The sequence below is a fragment of the Mangifera indica genome, chromosome 10, assembly GCF_011075055.1.
Source record: "Mangifera indica cultivar Alphonso chromosome 10, CATAS_Mindica_2.1, whole genome shotgun sequence".
Lineage (NCBI taxonomy): Eukaryota > Viridiplantae > Streptophyta > Magnoliopsida > Sapindales > Anacardiaceae > Mangifera > Mangifera indica.
The window spans coordinates 4,526,634-4,554,215 of NC_058146.1; the positions used below are offsets into that span (position 1 = coordinate 4,526,634).

Genomic DNA, 27,582 nt, shown 5'->3' on the forward strand with positions numbered 1-27,582 from the left:
TACAGTCAAAACTAGAAATGAAGCCCATCTTAGGTTAGGGCTAGCTACTTCCGGCCCAATTTGGGTTGATGAGCATAGTTGACCTGATCTTTTCATTTACCGTGAAATTGTTCGTTATCGTTAAAAATAATAATTTATTCTTAGTTAGGTTGGGGTTAACGTCACGTGCATCTCCTTCCCTTATCTCATATCAAGGGGACCAACTAGGCTAAATTTGTGGAATCTTTATCCATTTTTCATACTTCCCACAATGTAATTTGATTCTTTGTTATGAATTTTGATGTTTGAAAAAAGAGACATCTATGATACGATAAGTCTATAGAATCTGATAATAGACAGCTTGTGTTGTAAATAAGAATAATGTTTTTTTTTAAAATAAAATTATATATATTTATTTTAAATATCAAAATTAGATTGTAAGTAAATTTATATAATTTAGAAATTTTAAAGGTGAAAAAAGTGTAAAATGGATGGGAAATAAATGTTAGTCATGAGATTAACAAAACGTAAACTTAGTTTGTGGAAATTAAAGAAGAGGCATTTACAGCTTTATTTCTTGGTAAGAGGAATCCCATGAAATATTTGTAAATTAAATGGGATGTCATTTTAAGAAGCATAATTAAATATCAAGAAACCAGATAAGTTAATTAATTAATAATTAATTAATGAAGAATGAGAATAAATAAATAAAGTTGAATTGGAAAGGCAGCAAACAGAGAATGGACCACATCAATGTTAGAAACGAAAGAAAAACAGTATTCCAATTCCCAATGTAAGGCGGGAAACAATCAATAAAAGAAGAACCTTTAAGCCGTGTAAAATCTCTAATAATAAATCAATATCATATACTTAATTTATTTGATTCAGTAATTATAGAATTAATCACTAGATTCAAATTTTATTCTATTTGATTTAGTTGATTTAATTTCATAAAAATGATGATTTGAGTTTTTTATTTTAAAAAAATTACCTATTCTTTCTTGTTTCTAGGGTTGGACTCGAGCCGAGCCGAGCCAATTCGAGCTCGAGCTCGGCTCGACTCTGTTTGAGCTCGAAAAGAGCCGGGCTCTGCTGAGCTCGAAAAGAGCCAGGCTCTACTGAGCTCGATCAAGCCCGAGCTTTTTTTAAATTTGTTTATACAAAACGACGTCGTTTTGATCTATATATATATATATACAAAACGGTGTCGTTTTGATATGAAAAACGAGCCAAACTGAGCCGAACTCGAGCCAGTCATAAAAAACCTGAGTCGAGCCTGAGCTGGTTGCGAGCCGAGCTCGGCTCTGCTCGAATCCAGCCTTACTTGTTTCCATGCCAATAATTATGCATTATTAATTAATTGAGGTTTTAAATGGGATTAATGTGCCCAACTCGCGTATGTGATGACTCTAATGAACCATCATGGTCGGCTCATTTAACCGTTACCTATATTATTAAAAATTTGGACCAAAAGACTTATTCCCACTCAAAGTATAGTGTAAATCCAATAAGATCCTTGCTAACTTTTGAAAGTTTAAATACTTAACTGTCTATTAGTTTCGACTGTTACAATCAAAAGTAAAATCGTTATTTATAATTTTTATTTAAACAAAGAAAATATTATTTCTTTTTTTCCATTAGTTTTAAAAACTAATTATTTCTCTATAACTTAATTTTCAAAAAATTAATCTTTCACCCCCATCATATATAGGTTTTAGGGTTTTATATTTAAGAAAGAAAGTTTCCCCCCTCAAACTTTGAAACATTACACTTACACCTTAAAAACTTTATTTCATCTTTTCAATGTTCCTCTCCAATGACATCTCTCTCCGCCCCCCGCCCCCCCCCCCCCCCCCCCGGGGCGCTCGCCCCGTTCATTTTTTAATGAGAAAACTATTGAAAATTAGGCCAAAATGGTTGAATTTTCATTCACAGGATTTGTGCAAAAATCGCACAAATCCATGATAATATATGTATTGGCAAACACATTAGATCAATCGGATGGTGTCACACAAACGTTGGGCATGTCTATGAGTCATCATCAAACCAATATGTGCATCCACCTATGCAAAAAGATCGTTGCATGAATTTGTGTGATTTTTGTACAGATTTACATACAAAATTTGATCATTTCAATTGTATTTTTGATAGTTTCTATGTTGAAAAACCACTAAAGAGGAGGAGAGATGTCGTCAAAGAGAAATGCTGGGAAAAATGATCGTCGAAAAGATTGAATGAAGTTTTTGGGTGTAAATGTAATTTTTTAAAGTTTGAGAGGGGTGATCGTTCATTCTAAAATATAAAACCCTAAAAAGTATATATTGTGAAGGTGAAAGACTAATTTTTTAACCTTGGGTGGAAATACCTTATTTGACCTTAAAAATAATCTACAAATGTTGCAATGCGTGCATCAAAAGGAGCCACACTTCCAAATCCATTGGATTTAGATATATAAATAAATTATTAAGGCAAATAATCATCCTAAATTATTGACTATAACAGATTCAAATTATAAAATTATAGGTTTTACCAATGCGAAGACAAATAAAAGCAGCGTTACATAAAAGGACAGTCAAGCATGCGAATGACGTGTCAGACAAAAGCATGGTCCACTTCTTTCAAAAAAACGTTTGACGCTCTATATTCCTTTACGACGGTGCTCTGGCGCGTGAGAAACCATAGTCTTACTTTCCTTTTTTTTGTTAAGTATTATTAGCATGTGGTCACCCACACCACAGGTCATGTGTGGATAACTGAAAATCTAGTTTGCAGTAGAAACTGAAGCAATAAAAGAGGATTATCCTAAAAATAATTTTTCACTGGTTTAAGATATAAGTAATATATGTTCACCTAAAAACAAAAAAAAACTCTATAAAAATAATAATTAAAAAATATATAAAAATCATTTTAATTCTTTAAAATTAAAAAAATATATTTTTTTTCTTTTGTTCTTTCGTATCATCATTTAATTCCACAACCATAATTAGATAGTATTCTCAGATTATCTAATTTATCTAATCGACACATTATCTAAATTACTTAAATATACATACGTGATATAATTAGTAGACATTAGCATGAAGTCTTATTTCAGTCATGTCTAGATAATGGAAAGTGAAATATGATTTTGAAAACATTCTTGAAAATTTCGTCCAAGTAAAGAGATTGATACTCAGTATAGGTGGTACGAGTATGGATGAAGATGATGATTGAGATCCATAAATGCAAATAACTTCAAATCAATTATGGGTTTTATTAAGTATTAGTAAACAAGTTATATACAATAAACGAAACCATATATGTGAAAAAACTTATAACATGTCTTAATATTATTGTTTATTGTCTTTTAACAAACCTGTTAGAATATTTAACATATCAATTCCACCTCATGTTCACCTATATTAATATATGAAATTAAAATTTTCATTGTATTGATTATCAACTCGATCAAACTCTTTGCTTAAACTCTCTCAAATCGATGCACATGTGATATAATAAGGGAACCTTAGTATGAAGTTACATTTGAATCATACTGAGTTGTTAGGAAGTGAAGCATAAATTCAAGAATTTTCTCGAAAACTTGGTCCAAATAAGAATATTAGTATACAATGGTGAGTATGGATATAAATGAAGATTAAGATAAAACTAAGATCTAAAGCTAGAAATAATTATTCAAAATAATTACAAGTTTTGTTAATTAAGACATAATAGAGATTTGATGGTGGAGATTGATCATCGTCTCTTCCAAATTTTATTCCAAAACTTGGGCAGAATATGTAAATCATCCTGATAAGAAAATTACCATTAGACCCATGCAAAATTTTGCTTTAAAATGTAACAATAATTGGCCCTTACTGGAATGGCTGTTTATGGACAAGATCCCTGGATTAAGGGATGACTAATCAAAAAACTTTGATTGCATTTGCACAGGAACAAATATTATTTTATAAATACGTGACCAATTATGTACAGAATCTTGACACCTCATCAGTTGCAGAATTTTACTCAACACACCACTACAATCAATCATTCTCTTTTCCAATTTTAAACTCCATGGTCTATTGTCACTCCACGCGCCTTGTCTCAAAAACGAAACTACAGTGAAACTTACTGCGCGTTTGTTTACCCCACACAATTTTTAACTCAACCAATCCAAACCCGCTGCATATAGAAAATTCAGTGCGTTAAGGGCACGCGAATAGAACCATTCGACGCGGTTTTCCCTTAATTTCCTTTCACGCGACTCTTTATATTTCTCATTTCCTCCAATTTTCTCATCTCTGAAACGGCCCCAACATTCCCCCATTTTTCTCTCTCTCTCTCCCCCTGCAATTTGTAAAATTTTCCTGGAAAATATCCGTCTTTCCAAGAAAATTTTTAACATTTCTCGTTACTCAAATTTTATCCATATGTTGTGCAATTTCCTCTAATATAAGTTTTTTCTTTTTTTAAAAACTTCTAAATCTGTCTCTATGTCTTCTGTAGTTTCGTCATCGTCTTATTGGTGTTACAGTTGCAGCCGGTTCGTTAGGGTTTTGAATCAGGATGCGATAATATGTCCGGACTGCGACAGTGGTTTCGTGGAGGAGATCGAGAATCCGCCACGCGGAATCCAAACCACCGACATACAACACCGCCGCCTGAGGAGGTTTCCGGCGGGCTCGATGTACATGATCGGTAGTGATAATAACCACAGGCACAGTGACCGGTCTAATCGAGATCAAAATACCTCTGCCGGTCCGTTTCTTCGCAGAAGCCGAAGAACTGGCGGCGATCGGTCTCTTTTTAATCCAGTTATCGTTCTCCGTGGACCGGACAGGCCGGTTATTGGAGCAGATGTTGAAAATAACGGTAACGGTTATGAATTGTACTATGACGACGGTGAAGGCGCTGGTTTGAGACCGTTACCACGAAGTATGTCGGAGTTTTTATTAGGATCTGGATTTGAACGGTTGATTGAGCAGTTATCGCAGGTTGATATGAATGGAATCGGCGGTTATGAGCATCCACCGGCTTCAAAGGCCGCAATTGAATCTTTGCCGTTCGTTTCTATCGATGTGAGTCATGTAGAAATGGAATCACACTGTGCTGTTTGTAAAGAAGCTTTTGAATTACGATCTGAAGCTAGAGAAATGCCGTGTAAACATATTTATCATCCTGATTGTATACTCCCGTGGTTATCGCTTCGTAATTCTTGTCCCGTTTGTAGGCATGAATTGCCTGCCGATAATAATCAAGACATTAGTGAGGAAACTGATAATGGAGCGAACGGACAAGGACAATTTGTGGGTTCAAATAATGATGAGGAGGCAGTAGGATTAACAATTTGGAGGTTACCTGGAGGAGGGTTTGCGGTGGGGCGGTTTTCGGGAGGAAGGAGAGGTGGTGATAGAGAGCTTCCGGTTGTTTACACGGAGATGGATGGTGGGTTTAACAATGGCGGAGGTGTGCCGAGGAGGGTTTCCTTTGGGTCAAGAGGGAGTAGAGGAGACAGAGACAGAGGTGGGTTGATTCGAAGGGCTTTTAGCAATTTGTTTGGGTGTTTTAGCCGGTCAGGCAGTTCAAGCTCGGCTTCAGATTCGAGGATAAGGAGGAGAAGTAGAACGGCTTCCATGTTTAATATATCAGCGCGGAGGAGAAGGGGTTGGGATGTTACGGTTAACACTAGTGGTGGAAGAAGATGATGACAAATGAATGAGAAAAATATCTTTTCATTGTATATATTGAGAGATACTGAGATAATATTGAAAAGGGTTCCCATTTCACGGAATTGAAAAGATTTATGGAATTGAGGTTCAGTTTACAAATAACTAAAGCTGTTATCTTGGAAGAAGATGAAGCAGCAGAGGTGACAATTAAGCTTCAATGGAAAAGCCGTGAAGTCAATAGTTTGGCATTGTGGGAGAAAGAGGGTACATGATTTCATGTACCATAAATCAATTTGCAAGTTTCATGAATCGAAGTAGAGGGCCTGCCTTTTATATTAATTGTTCTTTTTTATAATTATTTGTAATCTGTAACTAGCTATAGTTCGTTTATCATGTCATTCTTTTTCCAAGAACTCTATAAGTCTTATCCTGCTTATGAAAAGTTTTTGTTTCTTGAATTCTTTGATTCTAGGTTCCATCAAACTTGTAACATATGTTTGATTCAAGATTTTGACTCAAATGGAAATACTCCTCCATTTGATGTTGAAAGCACAGAAATTGCCCGCAGAGCTACTGCAAGGTGATGATATTTGTCTGTTTTAATCTTAGAAATGTGTTGCAAAATAGATTTTGTTAATAATTTGAGAATCTAATGTTGATTTTGTGATTGTGGTGTGGAGGAGGAAGGGGATATTGTATTAAAGAAGATAGCGTGATAGAATGAAATCAGAGATGTTAATTCTAGTCAATAAATGCTTGATATTATTAAATTATGTGATTGGTGATTAAGAAATAAGAATTATGTAAGATATTGGAAGCTTCGCAGTAAATTCATATGCAGACATGTCTCCTGATTGATGAAAGTTGCCAAAATGGAATTCTGATAAAGTCTGTTCAACTTCAATTATGTTCAAATTCATGACCTTGCTGGGGCTCACTGGGTCGGCCTTCTGAGTTGAAAGGTTTCTATGGTTGTAGCTAAAAGTTTGACCCAAAACGGTCAACTCTATGACCTGACCATCCTTTATTTGATGGTGTTTAACTGTTAAGGGGTTGCCCTTATGGATAATTTGAATGATAATATAAAAGATTTCATGTATAAGAAGAATTAGTTCAAATACCTTCTAGCTTTCAAGAATTTGGAATGGGATTTGATTCTAATCCTTCCTTTACTCAATGGTGAGAATAAAATCTTATCCCAGTATGTTTTTAAGAATTTGATTGTTTGTTTCATATAATCAAGTCAGCGTTTAATGTAAAACGCATCCATTGATATGGAAAACGACGAGCATATGTTTCATGTGTTGTGTGATTTGGATTTTATTTAAGGTCTGATTAGCAATGCTGGATTGCACATGGAGCCAGCTAATTAATAGGCTGTCGGAAAGTAGTTTAGGTTGCAAAAATATTCAAAGGATTGGGACCATTTCTGCTTCTGAATTCTGGTTGCCATCTTTTTCAACCTTTATTATCTCCATTTTAAACATTAATTATTTGATTATTAATAGTATCCCATGATATATCTTTCTCTTTGGTTGCTTTCAGAAGCCCACAGGAGTGAGTATTTGGGCATTATCATTGTTGGGCTTCTGTCAATTCTTCATTAACTAGGTAGTGAACAGTGGGGGAAAACTTTATAAATGCCCTCACCCCTTCTCATTTTATATTGGTGTTCTAAGTTTTGAAAGTAATGTGACGCTTATCACTTCATTCAGACACGAACCCCATCATTTTTTAGTATCTTCTTTTACGTATACAATATGTTATCAGCACGAATTATTTTGGTGCATATTGATACAATTACCTTTGAACATTCAAGTTATCATATGTATTTAATTTATAAGTGTTATTTATTATAATTGTTTTCCCTTTTACAAATGCAAATTGTGAACACCTATTATTCATTTTACAGAATATTAAATAATTATATTTTTTTACGTTAGGTTTTCATTTTATTGAGTTATATATATATATATATATATATATATATATATATATATATATATATATATATATATATGTATAAAGATGCAATTTTGGTCTTGTAAGTTTTGAGAGCAAAGCTACCTTTTATCACTTCAATCTATCATATTTCAATCATCTATTTGGTTTCTTCTATTGCATAGACAATACATGACCCATTCTTTTGACAACTTTGATAATTGCTTTGCTGTCTAATGAAATTCATGTCTTGCATTGTCATGAAAGAAAGAAAAGGATAATAATTATTGCTAGGGCTGGACTCGAACTAGCCAGCCCTAGCCGAGCTTGGTCGAGCTCGAGCTACTTGTCAAAATTTTCAATTAAAAATTTTGATACAAAACGATGTCGTTTTGATCAATATGTATTAAAACGACGTCGTTTTGATCAATATATATTAAAACGACGTTATTTTAATAACAAACAACGAGCCAAATTTGAGCTTAACTTTCACGAGCTCGACTATATGTAAACCGAGGTGAGCTTGAACTCGGCTCAGTTCGACTCGAATCCAGCCTTAATTATTGCAAAACTTTTTGTAATAGTAATATGACATTTGTTAACATAAATGTGAATATCCTATCCAAAATTTGACTCAAAAAGATTTGAAATCTAATAGGAGACAAATTAATAAAAAAAGGAATAAATTAATTTTTCTCCAATAAGTTTTGACTTAAAAACTTTCTTTTTTTTAATCTCTAAATGATATAAATAATATTATTTCACCTAAATCAAACTATGTTAATAAAAAAGAACTTGACAAAGTATTAAGAAATGAAATTACTATTTTATCCTTGTTATTTCATTTTTCAAAACCTCAAATTAATAAAAATTAAAAATAAACCATTTACATATCCAAATTACATAATAACTCACTTATTTACCCTTTCTTTCACTGTCACCTCCTTCCTCTCTTCACAAATTCAAATGGGAAGATGACAAATGATAGTAGTAAATCAATAAAGTACAATAATATATTTTGGGATAAACTATAATTTTGGTTTTTGAAAATTCAAAAAATTTTGAAAGTGTTTTTTGAATTTTTTAGAAAATTTATATGTTTTTGATAGTTTCAAAAATTATAATTATACCCTTAAAATACAACAAATTAGAGGTATAAATATAATATTATAACTATTAGAATCATTCTAATATTTTTAAAATATTAGAGATTAAAATGATAATTTTAAAAGGAGTAGAGCTACAACTAAGGTTTTAAAAATATTTCGATGATTGATTTATAAGTTTTTAAATTCTTTATAAATAAAATTATTATGTTTAAAATATTTGATATTAATTATTCAAGAGTTTTCTTTTTTTAATTTTTAAAATTAATAAATAACAAAATTATTATTCAACGTTTATTTTAAACAGAATTTATATTTAATAAAAGAATATTATTTATATCATGCGAAGATGAAAAAGTTTTTTTTATTCCCTCCAATTGAAAAAGATAATTTAATTTTCAAAAAATGATTGTGGCGATTCATGAATACAGCAAATAAAAAACAATGCAGTCAAACCAAAGCATTGATTGAACGTTTGAAAACAAAAATGGCTGTACATAGAAATTAGATAAGAATGAACAGTGACAGTATCCAAATTTCAAAAAATATATATAATATGTTATTATATAATTTAATATTTATTTTATTACTAATTAAAAATTATTTAATAATATATTAAATATATAATTATTTATATATTTAAAATGAATATATATAATTTTATTATTATAAATTAACGAAAATACAAATTGTATTAAAACAAAGAAAAAAAGATTGATGATTGGAGTGAAATGGCGGTCTTTATCGTAAGGGCAAACCAATAATTGAATGATTATTTTTTTTTAAATCTATGAAATTATTTTTATAATATTTTAACTAAGTATAATATTATATATATTTATTTTAAATAAAAAATAAATATATATATTTATGTATATTATTATATAATTAAATATTATTTTATCGTTAATTTTAAATTATTTAATTATATGATAATATATATTAAATATATATATTTATGTATTTAAAATAAATAATGAGTAATTTTATTTGTTTAAGGAAATAAAGACGTGCAAAGATGTCTAAGATCAAATTCAAATCAGTCTCTGCATCAATATTAATCTCTTCTTTGATTGTGAAACATCAACTAATTTATTTTGTTTTATTTCCCTTTCAATTATTTAGTGATTACCCATTTAGTGGCATCAACTATACTCTAATTTTTTTATTTTGAATAATAAAATTATTGAATTAGAAACACCTCGGAAAAACAAACAATATTGGGATTTCTCTTTTTTTTAGTGATAAATTCATATCGAATATAGAAAAATCAAAAATAAAAAAATAAATATATAAGAGTTTAATTAAAAAATAATAAAATTTTAAAAATTATTTTAAGATTTTAAATATATTAAAATAATAAAATTTTAAGTCTAAAAGGATATTAAATATTTATCTTTTATACCCAATAAGAGTAATTTATATTTTTTTAAAATTTAAAAAAGATCAAGTGACTCGGCTTTGACCCTTTAGATTTGCCCCTGCTTTTCGGTGTGTCCAGTTCATAGAATCATAATAATGAAGAGACAAGACGAGAAACTTTGGGTCGGCATAAAGAAATTAGAAAAGGAAAAAGCTAGTCTTCTGGAAAAGCTTTGTGAATTCATGAGAAAAATGAATAATGTATTTGATTAAACCGTTGTTCACCTTTTAAATATTTTCAGCATAATTAAATTCCCAAATTTCAAACCCAAGAGGGGAAAAAAAAAAAAAAAGGAAAATTAATAAAAGAGAAATCGGTTTCAAAATTTTCCTGGTGTAGGTTTTGTTTTGTCTCTCTAAATTGAAGTGTCTTGTTCAAAACCAGTTGGTGTTTAGAAAGAAGACACTTGGGTGAACAGAAATCTTAATGTTAATATAAACATATCTAGTTTTCAATATTTCCAATACTTGTCGCTTTTATGAAGAAATTTTGTTTAGTCATTTAGCAACTAGACAATATTGCCATAAATATTAGATTGAGACTCATCTCCACCCTTTAGAAACTCTATGTAATCCTATAATAAGATATAAATAGAAATTTTATCCGAACCGAATCACCCCTTTGAAGCAAAACCAATTAAGCAGGTCAAATATCTGGTTTAATGACCAACTTTATCATTATTGAATAAAAAAACTCAAAAATTTGAGACTTATATTATCTCTTAAAGATAATATAATATCTATTATCAATATAAATTGATATAATTTGTGAGAGAAATGATATTTGACAGTTGACGGCTGATAGATTGTTTAAGGTTTTAAATATTAATCTCATTTACAAGATGTAAATGCATGCATGCATGCATGCATGAGCTGTTTATGTAGAAATTAACCTATGAAAAACAATTAATATTATATTTATTTGATTATTTTATTAATTAAAATAAAATAAAACAAATTTAGTTTACGTAATTGATTGGTATTGTACAGAAGAGTTGGTGGGGAACCCCACACAGAGAGACCTAATTTTCAATTATCCAGGTTTGCCGAAAGTTTCAAACCATTATTTAATTATGTTCACAATGACCTATATATAAAAATAGGCCAATTAATTAATTAATTAAATAACAAAACCCTCTTAGTCAAGATTATCTTATTTTTCTTAAGATGATCAATTAGCTAGGGTTTTGCCCCCAGCTGTATCTTCTGGAGATTCATTCTTTTAGAGGGGTTTGTCGGCTCGGCTTCTTCAACCCTAAATTACAAAATCTGCATGCAAATAATTTATGGTAGGAAAACGAATAGCCTCAAAAGAGGCAAATGCTTGAAAATAAGACTGCGCAAATCTTCTTAACCAAGTACGCATGTGTCAAAATCATACACGAAACACCATAATTCTAAACACAATACAAAGCTACCACTTCAAATTACAAAGTTTAGCTTTTTCCTGTAAATTAATATTTCATTTAGAAATCTAGGGATAGGTAGAATGGCCCAAAAAAAAAAAACAAAATTTTATATATAAGATAATATAGATTTATATTTATATTTTATTTAGATTCTAAAGATAATTTGAATGACAGAAAAAGAGATTATATGATTAATATTTCATTTAGACCGTAAGAATAATTTGAATAACAAAAAAAAAAGGTTTTATATATAAGAAAGTATGAGTTTAAATTAATATTTTATTCAAACTCTAAAAATAGTTTAAGTGATAAAAAATGTTATCTATATATAATCAACTTTAACTTATTTAGTTTAGTGGTTATTGAGTTACTCATAAAACTTAAGATTTGACTTATTCAATATGTTTAAGATTCAGTTCAGATGAAATTTCTCGTTATTAAATATATATATATATATATATTTGATTAATGTTGAATCACTATTTTCACCCAAGCTTGAAAAATCTGTGATTATTGTTTTTTAAATTTGAAAAATCTAATTTTTTATTATTAATAAATTAAGTTTGGTTTTAATATATATACTATTTAATTCTTTATTAAATAATGATAAAAATGTTTTTAAATTTTAATTATCAATATATTTTTAATTTTATTAAGATTATGAAAATATCTCTATTAAAAATAAAACTTTAATTAATCAATTATATTTAATTTACTAATTTCTCTTTCAATAATTATAATTATAATTTTTTGTTGATAATTTATATTATCAAAATGAAGTGTTAAGTAAAATAGGGATCATTTGATTATCAGTTTTAGTATTAAAGAATTAAAAAACATTTTTATTTTTATTATAATATAAAAATATTAAAAAATATATGAATAATAAATGAGAAATACAAAATAATTTAATAAATTAATTTCATAATTTATTATTATAAAAAAATTTAATGTATTATTAACATAACAATTATTTGTTTAGGAAACAAAATAAATACTTTAAGATAAGTTATATTAATTAAATAAATTTAATATAATAATTATTTATTTATGTTATTATTATATAATAATAATTTATATTTAATAACGTAATCTATTTTATTTTTTATGATAAAAGATTGCCCCGCCTTCGCAGTTAAAATACTTTAAAAAAAGTTGGAAAAATAAAAACGGACGAACACTTTGACCGCATGTCGTCTTCAATTGTCTGCCTTGTATTTAAACAGAACCAGACTCCATCCGCTCAACCACACCATTCAAAACGTGCAATGGCTTCTTTCCTCTTTTCTCTTCTTCGTTTCACAATTTTCCTTCTCATCGTCCATTCAAAACCCTGTTTTCCCTCCAAACCTTCACTCTTACTGCCCATTAAAACTCAAACCATACCCCGACTTTCTTCAGCAACATCCACCACAAGCAAACTCCCCTTCCGCCACAACGTCAGCTTAACCGTCTCTCTTCAAGTCGGCTCGCCGCCGCAAAATATCACCATGGTTCTTGACACCGGCAGTGAACTTTCTTGGCTCCACTGCAATAAATCACAAAACTTTAATTCCTTTTTCAACCCTTTTGCTTCCTCTTCATATTCCACTATTCCTTGCACTTCTTCTGTTTGTACGAACCGAACACGGGACCTACCCATACCCGCTTCGTGTGACACCGATAAGCTCTGCCACGTCATCATCTCATACGCAGATTTGACTTCAAGTGAAGGTAACCTTGCCACTGAAACTATGTCAATGGGCTCGTTAAAACAACCCCGGTTCATATTCGGGTGCATGTACTCGGGTTTTAGTTCTAGCTCCGAAGAAGATTCGAGAACTACCGGGTTAATGGGCATGAACCTTGGGTCGTTATCTTTTGTTACTCAAATGAGGTATCCCAAATTCTCATATTGTATATCGGGTTTTGAGTCCACGGGTGTTTTAATTTTCGGCGACGAGAGACTACCGTGGCTTAAACCGTTGAATTATACTCCCTTGGTTAAGATATCCGACCCGTTACCGAATTTCGATAGGGTGGCATACAGTATTCAGCTTGAGGGCATAAGAGTTGGGAGTAAAATGTTGAATTTACCAAAATCAGATTTTACACTGGACCATACTGGAGCGGGTCAAACTATGGTTGACTCGGGTACCCAGTTCTCTTTTTTATTGGGTCCGGTTTACACTGCTCTAAGAAACGAGTTTTTGCAACAAACCAAAGGGATTTTGAGAGTCTTGAATGACCCGAATTTCGTATTTCAAGGCACAATGGATTTGTGCTATTTAGTCGAGTCGACTCGGCGAAACTTGCCCGAGTTGCCTGTGGTGAGTTTGTTGTTTACGGGGGCAGAAGTTAGTGTATCGGGTCCAAGGTTATTGTATCGGGTACCCGGTTTGGTTAAGAATGGAAAAGATTCAGTGTATTGCTTCACATTTGGTAATTCTGATCTGTTGGGTATAGAGTCCTTTGTGATTGGTCATCATCATCAACAAAACATTTGGATGGAGTTTGATTTGGCTAAATCTAGGGTGGGCTTCACTGAATTTAGATGTGATATTGCTAGTAAAAACTTGGGAATAGGCCTTATTTGACTCTTGATTATTATTTTATTTTTAATTATACCGAAAATAATATTGCATAAATATAGAAATATGCTGAAATTATTAAGTGTATTATTCCTTATAAATATGATTTAAATTAAATATTATTTTATTTGTGATTCTGGGAATCTCTGTCCAGTTAGGTAGCATCGGGTCCAGGGAATCAATCTAATTTTTATATGAGGGGCAGTTCAGTTGAATATGTAAGTAGGGGTAGGGGCCACTGATTTCGGTTTCAGTAATGGAATTAATGACGATAAACGGTACGTGTAGGCGTTGAGTGAGAGGGTATGATGTGAGATGGAGTTGCGATGCATGCCATCAGAAAACATTCAGCTTTTGGAGTCTGACCTCCAACCTGGCTTTTTTGAAAGCCGTCGTGTGGTTTCCCACTCAGACAACAGTTCACATAGTACCGGTCTTATGTATGTCTTTGGTGGGACGGTCGGACTTTTTATTCCAAGCCAAATTACTATTTTTGGTGAAATGATAATTTTAAAATGTTAAATTTTAATTTTGATATTTAATTTTGTTTTATTTTTTAAATAATTATTTTACATTTTTGTTAAAATCATAAAACTATTATTAACTGATTAATATAAATATCAATTTATTAATATATTATTATAATTCAAATTTTATCATTTACATTTAAAAAAATGAAAACTCTAATCAATTATAAATATTAAAATTTAAAAGAATATTATTGCACTTTTATTGAAATGACTATAAATGTCAATTTACTATTATAACACTATTCAATTACTAAATAAATATTGCTGGAAACGCTGCTCTTTTTTTCACGTCAAATAATCCGGATGTCGAGCCCATTTCCCAAACGGTACCGTTTCAGCAGTATTCACAGACCGATAAACAATTTTTCCATCAAATTAAAACGCCTGAGTCAAATCACTCTGGTTCAACTCCTTACATCTCGTCTGTAGCAAGAGCGAGATGAAGCAGATCGAATTGCAACAATCGACCCGATCAACCGTCGTTTTGATTTCATGCTGTAAGTCATTCTCTTCTTCTCTTTCGCTCCTTCCCTCTGGCGACGCCGTCATTCGTCGTTTTATCGAAGTTTATTGAATTAAATTGATTGTGAATAATGCCGGAGATAGTGTGAAGTGATTTCCAATCACAATTGATTTTGAATAAATGGATAGCATTATTTTAATTTGTCTGTCTTTTGTTAAACCCTAATTTCATGATAAAATTGAATCCCTAATTAGGTATGAGCATTGCATGTTATTCGATAGAAGTTTCAAACTTTCACGTTGAATGTTACAAGTATAATGCCTGAGATAATGTTTCCGGAATTTTGATCACAATACCGTGGCATTCTCCTGTTCAAGTGTTCTTAATGTGTGTTGATGTTGAATTGTCTGTTCCAGACTGTTTAGCATTTTGTTGTATGGTTTTGAACATTTGCAGATCATTAGAATCTTCGTGAAAGTTTTGGTGATTGATCATACATTTTTAGCAAGAGAATTTGAATACATACAACCATGAGTTTTGTTTTTCGAGGTTCTAGAGCGGATTTAGAAAATGGGTTTCCAGGATTTATTCCAGGGAGGCGGACAGTGGTATATTACCATTACAACTTACTTTAATTTTTGTGATAACATTTATTGTGAACTTTTGTTGATATGTTTGGATACTGAGTTTATTTTTTCTCAGCGTGTTCACGGTTCACGCCCTGTTAATTCCAACTCTCTTGCTTTCCTTGTTACAGGTACTTGAGTTCTTCCATATTTATTTTTATTTGTACTTTTTCTTTGATGTTGGTAATGTATGATAGAAATTATACTGGTGTTGTTATAATTAATGTACTATGACTGTGATGTAACAGTTCTCTTGCTATTCATGATTTTGAATTCACATCAGATGTCATCAAATTTTCTGGTATTTCTGAAACTCTGTACATATACCATTTTAGTTTCTCTTTCACACGTGACTCAAGTCTACATTCTTTAAATAGCAACTTAATGGCTTTCTTGTCAATTTCTGTGTAGCTTTGGCCAGTGCTTGGTATCTTTATGTTGGCCACAACCTTAAGGATGTATGCAACTTGTCAACAACTTCAAGCTCAAGCACAAGCACAAGCTCATGCTGCTGTAGCCAATGGCCTTCTTGGTCATACTGAATTGCGGTTGCATATGCCACCAGCCATAGCTTTTGCATCCAGAGGTCGTTTACAAGGCCTTAGATTCCAGTTGGCACTCCTTGACCGCGAATTTGATGATTTAGGTGTGGTGTTGTTTTTACTTGTGTTTTTTAGCTGACATTGCGTTAGAAAACGTGATCTTGAGCTACTTGTTGTTGGGAAAGATAGAACAACTTTTTTTTATTTGCTTTAAATATTTGTTGTTTTGTTTGAAAAGTTCATAATTGTGGTTGTTTATCTATATATTATGAAGCTCTGAGAGCACTGGATGCTGAAAATGCTCCCACAGCTGCTTCAATGAGTGAAGATGAGATAAATGCCCTTCCAATTCATAAATACAAGATCTCTGGCTCTCAAAGGTACTTAACAAGATTATTTTGTTAGTATGTTAGCTTTCTTTATATGATTTGAGAATGTCTTTTTTCCGTTCATGTTACTTGAAAACATTGAAATCCTTTACTTTTTTGCCTCTATGTTGTTTAACAACTTGGCTGTATTGGCAGTGTTGGCTCCTCAATGCAACAAACCTCATCTTTAGGCCCTGCTGAGGTATTAGCTCTTTTCTAATATTTGGAATAAAACAAATGAAAGTGTGTTTTACTCATAGGTGATCTGTTTGGCTCTGTTAGGATTCCAACCCATTATTCATGCAAAACAAGGAATAAACACAAAACCAGTAAAATAGCAATGATTTTATTTATAGAAGGGGTTATAATAGATAAATTGGACAATTCGAGGAGTTCAAGGCCTCTTGTTTCTGGTCATTTGAGGCTTTGAAGATCTTCTCCAATCAGCTGTAAAGTTGCCCAAATTTCATAAACTTTCTTCTCCTACTTCCAATTTGATAACCTAACTGCCCTTTTATAATAAAATATGATCTATCCCTATCCTAACATTACACTTTCTTTAAAATCACCTTGTTCTCAAGGTGGGGAAATTTGGTTTTTTTCATTTATATTTATATTTTTTTGGTTGGGCTTTTTAATGTGAAATTTCTCTTTTTTTGTTTTTGCTTTTTTTTTTGGGTGCATTTTTTAATATCAGACTTCTCTTTTCTTTTCTTTTTGTTTTTCTAATCCTTCCACCACTTTTCCAAACATTTTTTCTTTTAATCTTTTTTAATCTCCTTCTTTTTCTTTTGCCAACTTTCCAACAATCTTTTCCCTCCTTTTTCTTCCACTTCTTCCTTCCAAGTTTCTTAATTTCTTTTTTTTCCTCTTCCACATTCCAACTTCCTCCATCTTTGCCGCTCTCGATCTTCCCCTCTCTTTGGTTTTTTCTTTTTCTTGGCACTTTCTTGGTGTCGATTTTTTCACCCCCATCTTTGTACCCTGTCGACTCATCTTCTTCCAATGGTGATTCACCTTTCTGTCAACCTCCACCGTGACTCTTTGACTTCTCAACCATTGTTCAGTGACTCTTTATATTTTCAGTCATTGTTGTGCCTTTTTGCCTTCTTGGTATCGATTTACCTTTCGCCATCAGTTTCAATCATCAATTTGACCTCTAGTAGTGACTTTTCAACTTTACACCTCCTGTCAACAATCCACCAACCCCTTTGGCTGCAGCTCTGTGCTCCAGCTGTGATTTTGTCACAACCTTCCTATCTTTTCGATGTCATTTCAAATTCCTTCATTTTTTCCAGGTGACTCTTTATATTCCACCATTTTTCGGTGTCAATCTGTCTCCTATGTCGGATCTCACTATTCACACACCAATTTGTTAATATCTCAGGCATCATTCATCTAAAACATCATATAAACACAAAACAAGTAAAATAACAATTTTATTTGTTAAAGGGGTTACAATAGATAAATTGGACAATTTAAGGAGTTTGAAACCTCTCATTTCAGCCACTTTAAATGTCAGAGACGTCTCACAATTTGTCTTAAGGCTGCCCTCCTCCCCATTTGATAAACTAACTACTCATTTTGCAATAAAATCTAACCTATAAAATACAAATGTCCTCCTGTCCTAACTCTTTCCACTATATTATTCTGTTAATGTTGAATAGATATGCATTGCATCTGCAATTAAAGTTTGCCCACAACCTTATCAAATTTTATTGTCTGACGTAAATATTCAATTTGAATGGAAGTAGTATTTATAAATTGAAGAGAAGACTTTTTTTTTAGTCCCTTACATAAAAATGTATACATCATTGTCCTTTTATGGAGAAATACAAAATACTAAAATGAGGAAAAACAACATTATATGAAGCTAATAAGTATACATATTCAGTTTCTTAAAAATACAAGACTGGTTTATATTTAGAAACGAAATAAAGGAATATTGATCAGCTAGTGATTCAGTATCATTGATAGCTGAATCTTCTTAATTTTTTACATTGATAGCTGAATACTCCTGATTGTCCACAGTATTGTCTGTTCTCCCTTCATCAATCTCATCCTTATGTCTTTACATATTACAGCTTCTTTAATGTATTTATAAAACAGGTCTTGTATCGGTGTAACAACACTTGATTGCTTTTTCTTATGAAAATAAAAGTTTATCTTTCTAAATATTCAAAAAGTTCATGGAGAAAGAGGGGTATGATTGACATTTTTTGTTTTTAACAGAAAAAGGTAGATACAGCAATTGTTGGTGGGAGCCTGAAGGGTGAAGATGAATTGGCTTGCACTGTTTGCTTGGAGCAAGTTAACATTGGCGAAACCGTCCGAAGCTTGCCATGCTTGCATCAGGTTTATCCTCATCTTGTATTCACTGTTGGCTTTTAAGCTGTTTCATTTACATGAAAATTTTTGTAAGGGAAGTTTTTGATGTCCATTCTACGATCAAGCCTAGCAGTTCAAATCCTTGTCTTATTTCCCATGTTATTTGGTGTGAACAGAATTTTTTCAAATTGACTGAAGTTTATATTTTATGAAGTTATTTTATATAATGAGTGTCTTATGCTAGTTAATGATATATCTTTGCAGTTTCATGTTAATTGCATTGATCCATGGCTGCGGCAGCAGGGAACCTGCCCTGTTTGTAAACACAGAGCAGGATCTGGCTGGAACGAATCCACAGAAGGTGAAATTGATTCTTACATGGTTTAATTACTTGCACAGGCATGTAGATAATTGTATTGTTCTGATGAATATACTCTCTGTTTTCTTGATTTAGGCATGAAAGATATTGCCTGGCACTGTATGATCAAATACCCTAAACAGCTGTGTGATGTAATCTTAAAGTTCGCATTGAAAATTGTGCATGATGATGCCCGTTGCACTTATTCTTGGATGGATAATTTCCCAATTGGCCAATAGGGAGTGAAATACTTACAAAGTCAAACATAACTAAAATAGGGCACGTATAACCTTAAAGAAAACAATTCCGTTAGTTTATCCATAGAGATAAATGGTTTTCATGGTCATGGGTTTATGACTAAAATTATTCCATCATTTTAACTATCACGCTTCATATTGCACTTTGATAAATCCATTGAATAATCATATCTAACCCTCTTGTGAATGAGAATGGGAGATGGCCCTATTTTGCTTTGCCCTTTCCCTTTCCTTGACCCTTCTTGGCTTCCAACTTGGCTTGTATACGGGCGGCAGCAGCAGCTTTGGCTTCTTCTCTCTTCCTCTTCTCTTCCTCTTTGCCAGCAGCTGCGAGCTCTCTCTGCCTCTTCAGCTCTCTGTTTTTATGTTTATATATATATATATATATATGACAAAAACCAGATTGTTAGGATCTACTAAAGGTTTAGTTTAATGTACATTCCATAAAGAAAAAATAAAATGGTCCAAAAGAAGAATTACTCTAGGCGAGCTCTTTCCTCTGATACAGTGCCCAGATTAGATCCCTTTCTTGGCCTGCAGGCCAGTAGTTCCACCTCAAAAATAAGGGTCGCACTGCATAGGATATATGCAATTAACTTAGACATTACGCCAAACATTGGTAAAATTTTTTAAAATCGGTTAACAGCTGAACAAAGGTTGCTTTTGACTCTCGTGAAATTACTAACCGCCCAACTTTATAAATACTTTTGCTATTTATGTTTGGGAAAGTTATCTCCAAAACCCTAAATCTGTTGGCTCATTGCTCTATTTGTTACATTTATCCACTTCTTAGTATAATATATCATATTCAACAGTATAAATTCCCAGATTAAGAGTGCAATTGGTACTGATACTAGCACCACTGCCAATCCCCGAAATGTTTGACAGGGATACTAATCTGGTGTCAATTGAATCTCTATAGTCAAATATCTATCTATTAAAGCATGCATGCCTAAATGAGGAAAGGTTAAAAATGTCATATAATGATACTTACTTGGGTGGGATATCTGGAGGAGATCCTGCACTACCATAGGCATACTCGGGCTTGCAAATTATTTTTGCTACCTCCCCGATCTGGTAGAAACAACTAAAAAGACTTACAAGACAGTAAACTTAATCAGAGGAAATAATGAGATCAACTAACTTATTCTGACCTTCATGGTTCTCAATGCAATGTCCCAAGCCTGAATGACTGATCCCTTTCCAAGCTCGAAAGAGAACACAGAATTATCTTCATGTGTAGTATCAAAAACTTGACCAGTTTCAGCAAGGGTGCCTTCGTAATGAACTATTGCACAAAGACAACAACAATAGATCATAATCATGCCCAGTAAGCTCCCTATAAGTGGAGGCACTGAAACAATCACAAACATGAATGCATAGTTGCACTTATCACAGCACCATGATTGGGCAAACTTATAGACATGTGAATGTTACATAAACTGATCAGATAACAAAATTACAGATTCTAATTTATGTAAAATGACTGTACATCACAAGAGCATACCATCCACAAGAGGAAGGTCCTCTGTAGGACTAAGAGCATCAGCCTTAGCTCGCCTTATGATTTGCTTGATGACACCTCCATCAGCAGTTAAATTAACCATATTATCGCCCATGGCTGCTCAATTCTTAATAGCCTATAATAAGTAGAAAGAAACATTACTCAGTGACACTCACATACACTAGATGATAAAACTAAACTCTTCCTTGACAACAAAAAAAAAAAAAGAAAGCCAAAAAAAGGAAGGTCTTCATCCTTTGAAATCTTCATTTTTTTTAAAACTATGTGTACAAACAATGATATATTATCATATGATTGGATATTATTTTATTTTTAATTCAAAATTATCTAATCACATAATAATACAAAATTATTTATGCCCATAGTATTACTCTTACGAAAATTGCATAATTTTACTTTTCATAATCAAAATTTGTCAGAAATCTGAGTTATCCAAAACAAAATCTAACAAATGAATACAATTGAATTTTACAAGAATCCCAATTCACAGTTCACTAAATGATACAACTACCAAATAAATTATAAGTTTACAAGCTATTGTGAGACACAGGTAAGGAGACTAACCCGTCTCGAGGTGAATCGATGGTCACTAAGCGAAAGGTGAAGATCCAGTAGAGGAGTTGACTCGGGGATTATAAAAGCGGAGAAATCGCCGTAGGTTTTGGTGGCCATAGGCGTCTGGCGAGTTCGTCTTGGCTGAGTTGTGAAATGGCATTTTGTATGTAAAAATTGAAAAGATTATCTCACTCGTTTAGGTGGCGCGTCTAAAATGTAATGCTGTGACAGGTATATAATTTGTGTAGTGTGTCTTAAACGTGCACGTAGAGCGCGTGATTAATTCGGATTTGATACTCAGCCTTTTGGGCCTAAGCCCTTAAATTTAGGCCCAAATAGAAGAACGTAGATGAACAAAAACAGGTGCATTTTGATTCATGTTTGTTTAAATGACAAAATACCACCAATCAAGTTTTAAAAACTTGAATATTTAACTATTTATTAAATTTTATTATTAAAATTAAAAATATAAATATTTAAAAAACTAAAAATTTATAATAAATTTTTCACTTTTTAGTTTAAAAAATTAATAATTTTTTTCATATAAGATTTAAAAAATAATTATTTTTAAAAAAATTTTCTTCTCTCTAGCTATTGGTATTCTCTCTCCCTCTCTACATTTGAAAAGTACTTTTTTATAAAAAAAATACTCCAAAAATGTTTATTTGTTATTATGTATTAAAATTAAAATTTATTAAAGGAAATTTTAGAATGTCGCCTAGCTCTCAACATTTGTCTTACTTAGAAGCCAAATTGGTCCCCATCAAATGGGATTAAATTGGGGCAAATTGCATAGATATTTAACCTCAGTTGTGTTTGTGGTCCAATTTCAAAACACATGTTATGTTTCTAATTAAAGATCGAACCCTTAATTATTACCAAAACCCAACTATGACAAGAAGGAATCAGGGTACCCTATAGAAACATGACACGTGTAGGGAATAATTTTGATCAGGGGCTTGTCTAATATAAGTTGTCCACTCTTGCGTTGCGTGGCATTGATGTGACCATTGACCGAACCGGGACCCAATAAGTATAAAGGTGTTTCCTTTGAAATATTGTCGTCTTTGGAAGAGGCTTTTAGGGTTAGGCCCACAAATGTGTTTAGGGGTTGAAGAGGAATTTTGGGCTTTTTTGAAGGGTATTTTTGGGTTAAAATTGGGTCCACTTCTAAAGATTTCTTTGTTGTTTTTTAAGAATGTGTGGGATGGGAGCTTTCACTACCTTCAATATTGGACTTGGACCACCCTATCAACTTTTTCGCCGATTCATAATTATTTGGATCCGATGTAAATCTCTCAATTTTGTTTATTTTTTATTTTAGAATAGAATTGCATAAATAATAAATATAAATATTAATTTTTTATTATATAATTAGATCATTTTTATCCAAAGTGGGTCTATTCCTAAAGTCTGTCTGCTAAATTTAAAAACCTAAACATTTATTCTTCAATTATAATTTTTTGTTAGAGTGAAGAGTAAAATCGTTTTTTAATCAAAATATTTAAAAAAATTAAAATTTTATTTTATTTTTCCTTCTTAATTTATAATACTAACAATTTTCTTTTACTTAAAACTTGAAAAATTGTTTTTTCCTCTTATGATTTTTTTTTCTCTTCCTTAGCCATTTTTTCTGTTCTAGTTCCATCTATCTTCTCGTTTCGGTTGTTTAAAAGATACTATTGATGGCTGAAGAAACATAAGAAGATGATTCATTTTTGTCCGTCTAAATGATGCTCAAATAAAACCTAATAATATAATAATATATTATTAATATACCTAAATTATGTATATATAACATTGCTCTTGAGAATTTAGTTACTTTGCAAAACTTTGATTAGAAAATAGTAATTTACTTGGTGACTTACCATCTTACCTAATTTTTTAAAATTATAAAACCACCCCCACCCGGCCCCCTTTTTTTTTTTTTAATGTGACCCGAAATTAATATAATTAATTAAAAAAGCGACTCTCTTTTAATCATTGGATAATACATTTGTTTAAGATAAATTATAAATAATTTAATTAAAAAAGGTACAAATATTTTTCATCCAGAAAAAAAGGCATTTTAAATTGAAATAATGACGCATGCTTTGATCAAATTGGGCATGCAACTTGAGACACCATTACTTATAATTAATTATATAAGCATGAAAATAAAATAAAAAAATCAATCAAAATCACCTTTTTGTTAGTAAGACTTCCCACAAATGCCAAGGAAAAAAAAAAAAGGCAAATCCTAATAAGATTCATAATCATTTTATTAAGATCCTAATTAAGAATCAAATGATAAGTGGATGAGATATGTAGGCTGACTAAGTTTTTCTCTTTTTTACTAATATGACCAAATAATCATGCTTATGGGCCACCTCTCTATGAATCTTTAGGAATTTAATTGCTTTTTCCCCTTGTCGTTTTGCTTTATTTATGGGAGTGTTTTAGCACGCCAAGCTAAATTCAATCATTAATGTTGTAATCTTAATCTTATCCTTGGAGTTGAAATTTGTTTTGACTAGAAAAAAATTAAAAAAAAGTGCACTAAAAAGAAAAGATTTCGTGCAAAGCAAAGGTTCTTGTGTTGACTTGAATCATTCTGGAGGACCGAGAAAAGAGGTGTGAAAATGGAAAAGAAAATCTCGGAAAGCGAGAGGAAAATCAAAGAAAATTAGTGTCATTTTTCGTAGCCCAAAAATGTAGATGGGAAAAGTTTTTTTGTTTTTTTAAATAGTGTAAGATTAAAGTGTACTTAAACCTAATTAAACATGTGAAAGACTTGATATTACCCACAATTCAGTATTAATTTTAAGAGTAATGGTATTTGCGTTCAATTTTAAAAAGTATAATTAGATGATTGATTTTTATGTTATTAAATAATTAAAAAATTAATTAAATTATAAAAATCCATGAAATGTTTGGTGTTTTTATGATAGAGTTGGATTTAAAACGAGTTTATTTGAATTTAAAATGAGTTTTATTCGAATAAATCTGAATACGAATATAAGATAAACGAACACGAATCCCATTACAAGTTGAAGAATAGTAAAAAAAAATGAATTTGAACCCAAAACAAGACAAAGGTCATGCTCTGTTTATATCATTAAAAAAAAAAAAGAATGATATTATTTAGAAAAATAAAGTTAAACATCTTGTGTGAACCTAAGCTAAATCTGACCCATCCATACGAACTCGAGCTATATGCAAGTCAAACATAAACTTGTGTTTCTAATGCTCGATAAGTCCAAACTGAAAATAAATTTTACCTTATTTTTGTTGGAATATAACCCTATTTTATTAAAATTAATATAAAAAAAAAAGAAAATATATTTATGTTTGCAGGAAACTTGATTACTGATGATTAGTGAAGTAATGCAATATAAGTGGCAACTGAGGAGTGGGTGCAGAGGGTAACTTACAATTTCAAAAGTTACCGTCTTTTTCATTTTTAACAATATTTTTATTCTGAATTCATTAAAAAATAGTTTGCTGTAAATTACTTAATTTGGTATTTGAAGCTTTATGGTTTCCAAAGAAGGTAATTTTTTAACCAATGCACTCATCCATTACAGGGAAACCCAGCTGTAATTTTAGAAATGACAAAATTACCCCCATCAGTTATCTAATTACTATTTTAACCTAATTAAACCACATGCTTTCAGATTGTCAAAACTATTTTCCTACATCAGACGAGGGAGAATAATCAGAAGAATATTAGACAGGTAGGCTAATGGATTTCGGGGTAAAAAGGTCATACAGGGGAAAATTTCACCATGAAAGTTGTGCCCAATTACTTCTCCAGGCTGTGGAAGTGACAGCAGCAGATTGTTTTTTTAATACTTTATACAGATATTCACATTATTTTAAATAAAAAATTCAATTAAAGAAAACTTAGTGTAAAAGAATATGCTTTTGGTCGAAGAAGGGATAGAAAAGTTACACTAATAGTCCATCTTATATTATTTATATTTGATAATAAATAACAAAAAATTTTAATAATTTTAAAGATAATTCAAAAATATTATTAAAATAATTTTAATTTTATTATAATTATATGTTTATTTATTAATTTTTATAAAATAAAAATAATTACATTTTAATAAATAAATATTTTAAAATAATTAAATAATTATTTATTTTTATCCAATTTTATTAAATATAATAATAATTTTTAAAATAATTTATGTTTAAGATAATTTATTCTAACGCCACTTAAATGTAAAAGAATAATAAGAAGAAAATAATAAAAAAACCATAACGCACTCCCACGTTGAATCATCTTCTACTTTTTTTTTTTTTTTAAATAAAAATAAAAAAAAAATTTTGAACATCAAAATATTAAGTAAAATAATAATCTGTGTCAACAATGTACACCAGATCCACACAAAACTCTGCAACAATGGTTGAATGATCTCAACAAAAATCAAACCCAGAAGAAAAATTGTGATTAATCTCTCTCTGATCTCTATTGATAATTTAACAATAGAAACAGTATTAAGAACTCTGTCAACAGAGTCCAAAAAAGGAAAAACAAAAGCAAATCCTTATGTATCTACATGTGGCTCAAGCGATCTCAAAGAAGAAAGCAGGAGAAGGAAATGGGAGAAAAAAAAAGGTTGAATTTTGTTTGATTTAGATCAACCCTTTTCTCTGTTTGCTTCTTCTAAGAATCACTGTAATCCCGCCAGCAAATGAGCATGATGACACAGCGGCGCACTATGTAGAAACGAGCTCGTTGTTCTTTAACTAATCTGGCACATTTTCTGGTAAAAGAGCACCTTCTTTGAGAGAAAGTAGTCGTCGTCGTTGAAGTAGTTGAAGAGCGGCTTCTGGATGATCCTTCTTTCTTCGAAAACTTCCATTTCTCATCAAGGTAAAACTGCGGTGGGGCACTGGCACTGGCACTGTGAGTAAAGGTAGCCATGAAAAAATGGAGATTTATTTTTTTATTTTTTGTTGTGTGTTTGAGTTTTGGGTTCTGAATGGTTCAGAGAGAGAGAGGGAGAAAGGAAGGAGTGAAGGTGAAATGGTGAGGACTTTGTTTTGTTTGCAGAGAGATCCGAGAGATGGTAATATTTATAGTGGGGGGAAGACTTAAAAAAAAAAAAAAATTGTAAAATGCAGATGGGGTGGCAGTGGGTACCACCTGGGCCTCGAGAGGCCCACAAAAATTAATTAATTTTTAAGTTTGATCTATGAAATAGAGTGGTTAAATTTCCGACCTTACAACCATGCCATATCATTTAAATTGTCTAATTGTGTTGTGCAACTTAAAGTAGCTTCTCTGGGCAAATCCAAGCTATCGTCTAACTACCTCATTTTGTATGCCCTCCCCTTTCTGTGGTCTCTATGTTGCTGCAACAGTGACATTGTAAGATCACCATTGTGGTCACAACAGTGATATTGCGAGACACCTTTCTCTATTGAATATACATCTCTAGTTTAGAAAGACAAGAACTTTCAAGTGGACAATCAAGTTCTTTCCAAACACAAGTTTTTCACCTTTTATAGGGATATGATTTAAACTGATTCATTCAAATTGAAACACAATTATTACAGAGCGATATGGATGACACTTCATCACATCGTCAATTTAGCCATCAAGAAAACTAATTTAATTAGACAACTAATATGCAAGAACATTAACTAATTTTAAAGATAAATTTGTCAAATCATTAGGACCTTATCGAATCCTTAATTCAATGAGTTCTACGTAGACTATTTTAAAGTTACATGAAAAGAACATCAACAGTTTACAATAGTTTTAACCGAAAAGATAACGTTATTCGTATATGAAACTGTTATACCTTAAGGGATAATAAAACTAAAATTGATAATTTAACAGGGATAATGGCAATATGATAATTTAATTCTTTATACTCGTGTTGGGTTCCCAATACACATCCCTTGGGGCTACTTAATCAGTGAACAGAAGAGTATGTTTTTGAGAGAGAGAGAGAG

The 27,582-nt window shown here is 31.4% G+C and overlaps 4 protein-coding genes across 6 annotated transcripts; 3 read left to right on the top strand and 1 right to left on the bottom strand.

Annotated features, from left to right (window-relative positions):
- The first annotated feature begins 4,241 nt into the window (after positions 1-4,241).
- LOC123228119 (probable E3 ubiquitin-protein ligase RHC2A) lies at positions 4,242-6,085 on the top strand. Its single transcript, XM_044653363.1, has one exon. It carries the CDS (start codon positions 4,452-4,454, stop codon positions 5,661-5,663), a length of 1,212 nt encoding a protein of 403 aa, XP_044509298.1. The 5' UTR covers positions 4,242-4,451; the 3' UTR covers positions 5,664-6,085.
- A 6,642-nt stretch (positions 6,086-12,727) lies between these two features.
- Positions 12,728-14,212, top strand: LOC123227251 (aspartic proteinase PCS1). The gene has a single exon (XM_044651974.1). It carries the CDS (start codon positions 12,774-12,776, stop codon positions 14,079-14,081), a length of 1,308 nt encoding a protein of 435 aa, XP_044507909.1. The 5' UTR covers positions 12,728-12,773; the 3' UTR covers positions 14,082-14,212.
- A 664-nt stretch (positions 14,213-14,876) lies between these two features.
- LOC123228197 (E3 ubiquitin-protein ligase SDIR1-like) lies at positions 14,877-19,653 on the top strand. 3 transcript variants are annotated; one of them, XM_044653495.1, is made up of 10 exons: positions 14,877-15,102; positions 15,525-15,676; positions 15,771-15,825; positions 15,943-15,995; positions 16,106-16,340; positions 16,511-16,616; positions 16,761-16,806; positions 18,837-18,959; positions 19,197-19,293; positions 19,387-19,653. In XM_044653495.1, the coding sequence occupies exons 2-10, from the start codon at positions 15,599-15,601 to the stop codon at positions 19,527-19,529; spliced, it is 936 nt and encodes a 311-aa protein (XP_044509430.1). In that variant the 5' UTR covers positions 14,877-15,102; positions 15,525-15,598; the 3' UTR covers positions 19,530-19,653. The 3 variants fall into 3 exon arrangements, with proteins under 3 accessions (XP_044509430.1, XP_044509432.1, XP_044509431.1); XM_044653497.1 differs by lacking the exon at positions 15,525-15,676 and having other exon boundaries at positions 14,880-15,102; XM_044653496.1 differs by having other exon boundaries at positions 14,881-15,102; positions 19,197-19,495.
- LOC123228198 (peptidyl-prolyl cis-trans isomerase FKBP20-1-like) lies at positions 19,582-21,790 on the bottom strand. The gene is made up of 6 exons (XM_044653498.1): positions 21,637-21,790; positions 21,055-21,187; positions 20,702-20,835; positions 20,542-20,621; positions 20,028-20,120; positions 19,582-19,903 (listed from the first exon to the last, which is right to left on the bottom strand). Exons 2-6 carry the CDS (start codon positions 21,164-21,166, stop codon positions 19,753-19,755), a joined length of 570 nt encoding a protein of 189 aa, XP_044509433.1. The 5' UTR covers positions 21,167-21,187; positions 21,637-21,790; the 3' UTR covers positions 19,582-19,752.
- Positions 21,791-27,582: the final 5,792 nt, after the last annotated feature.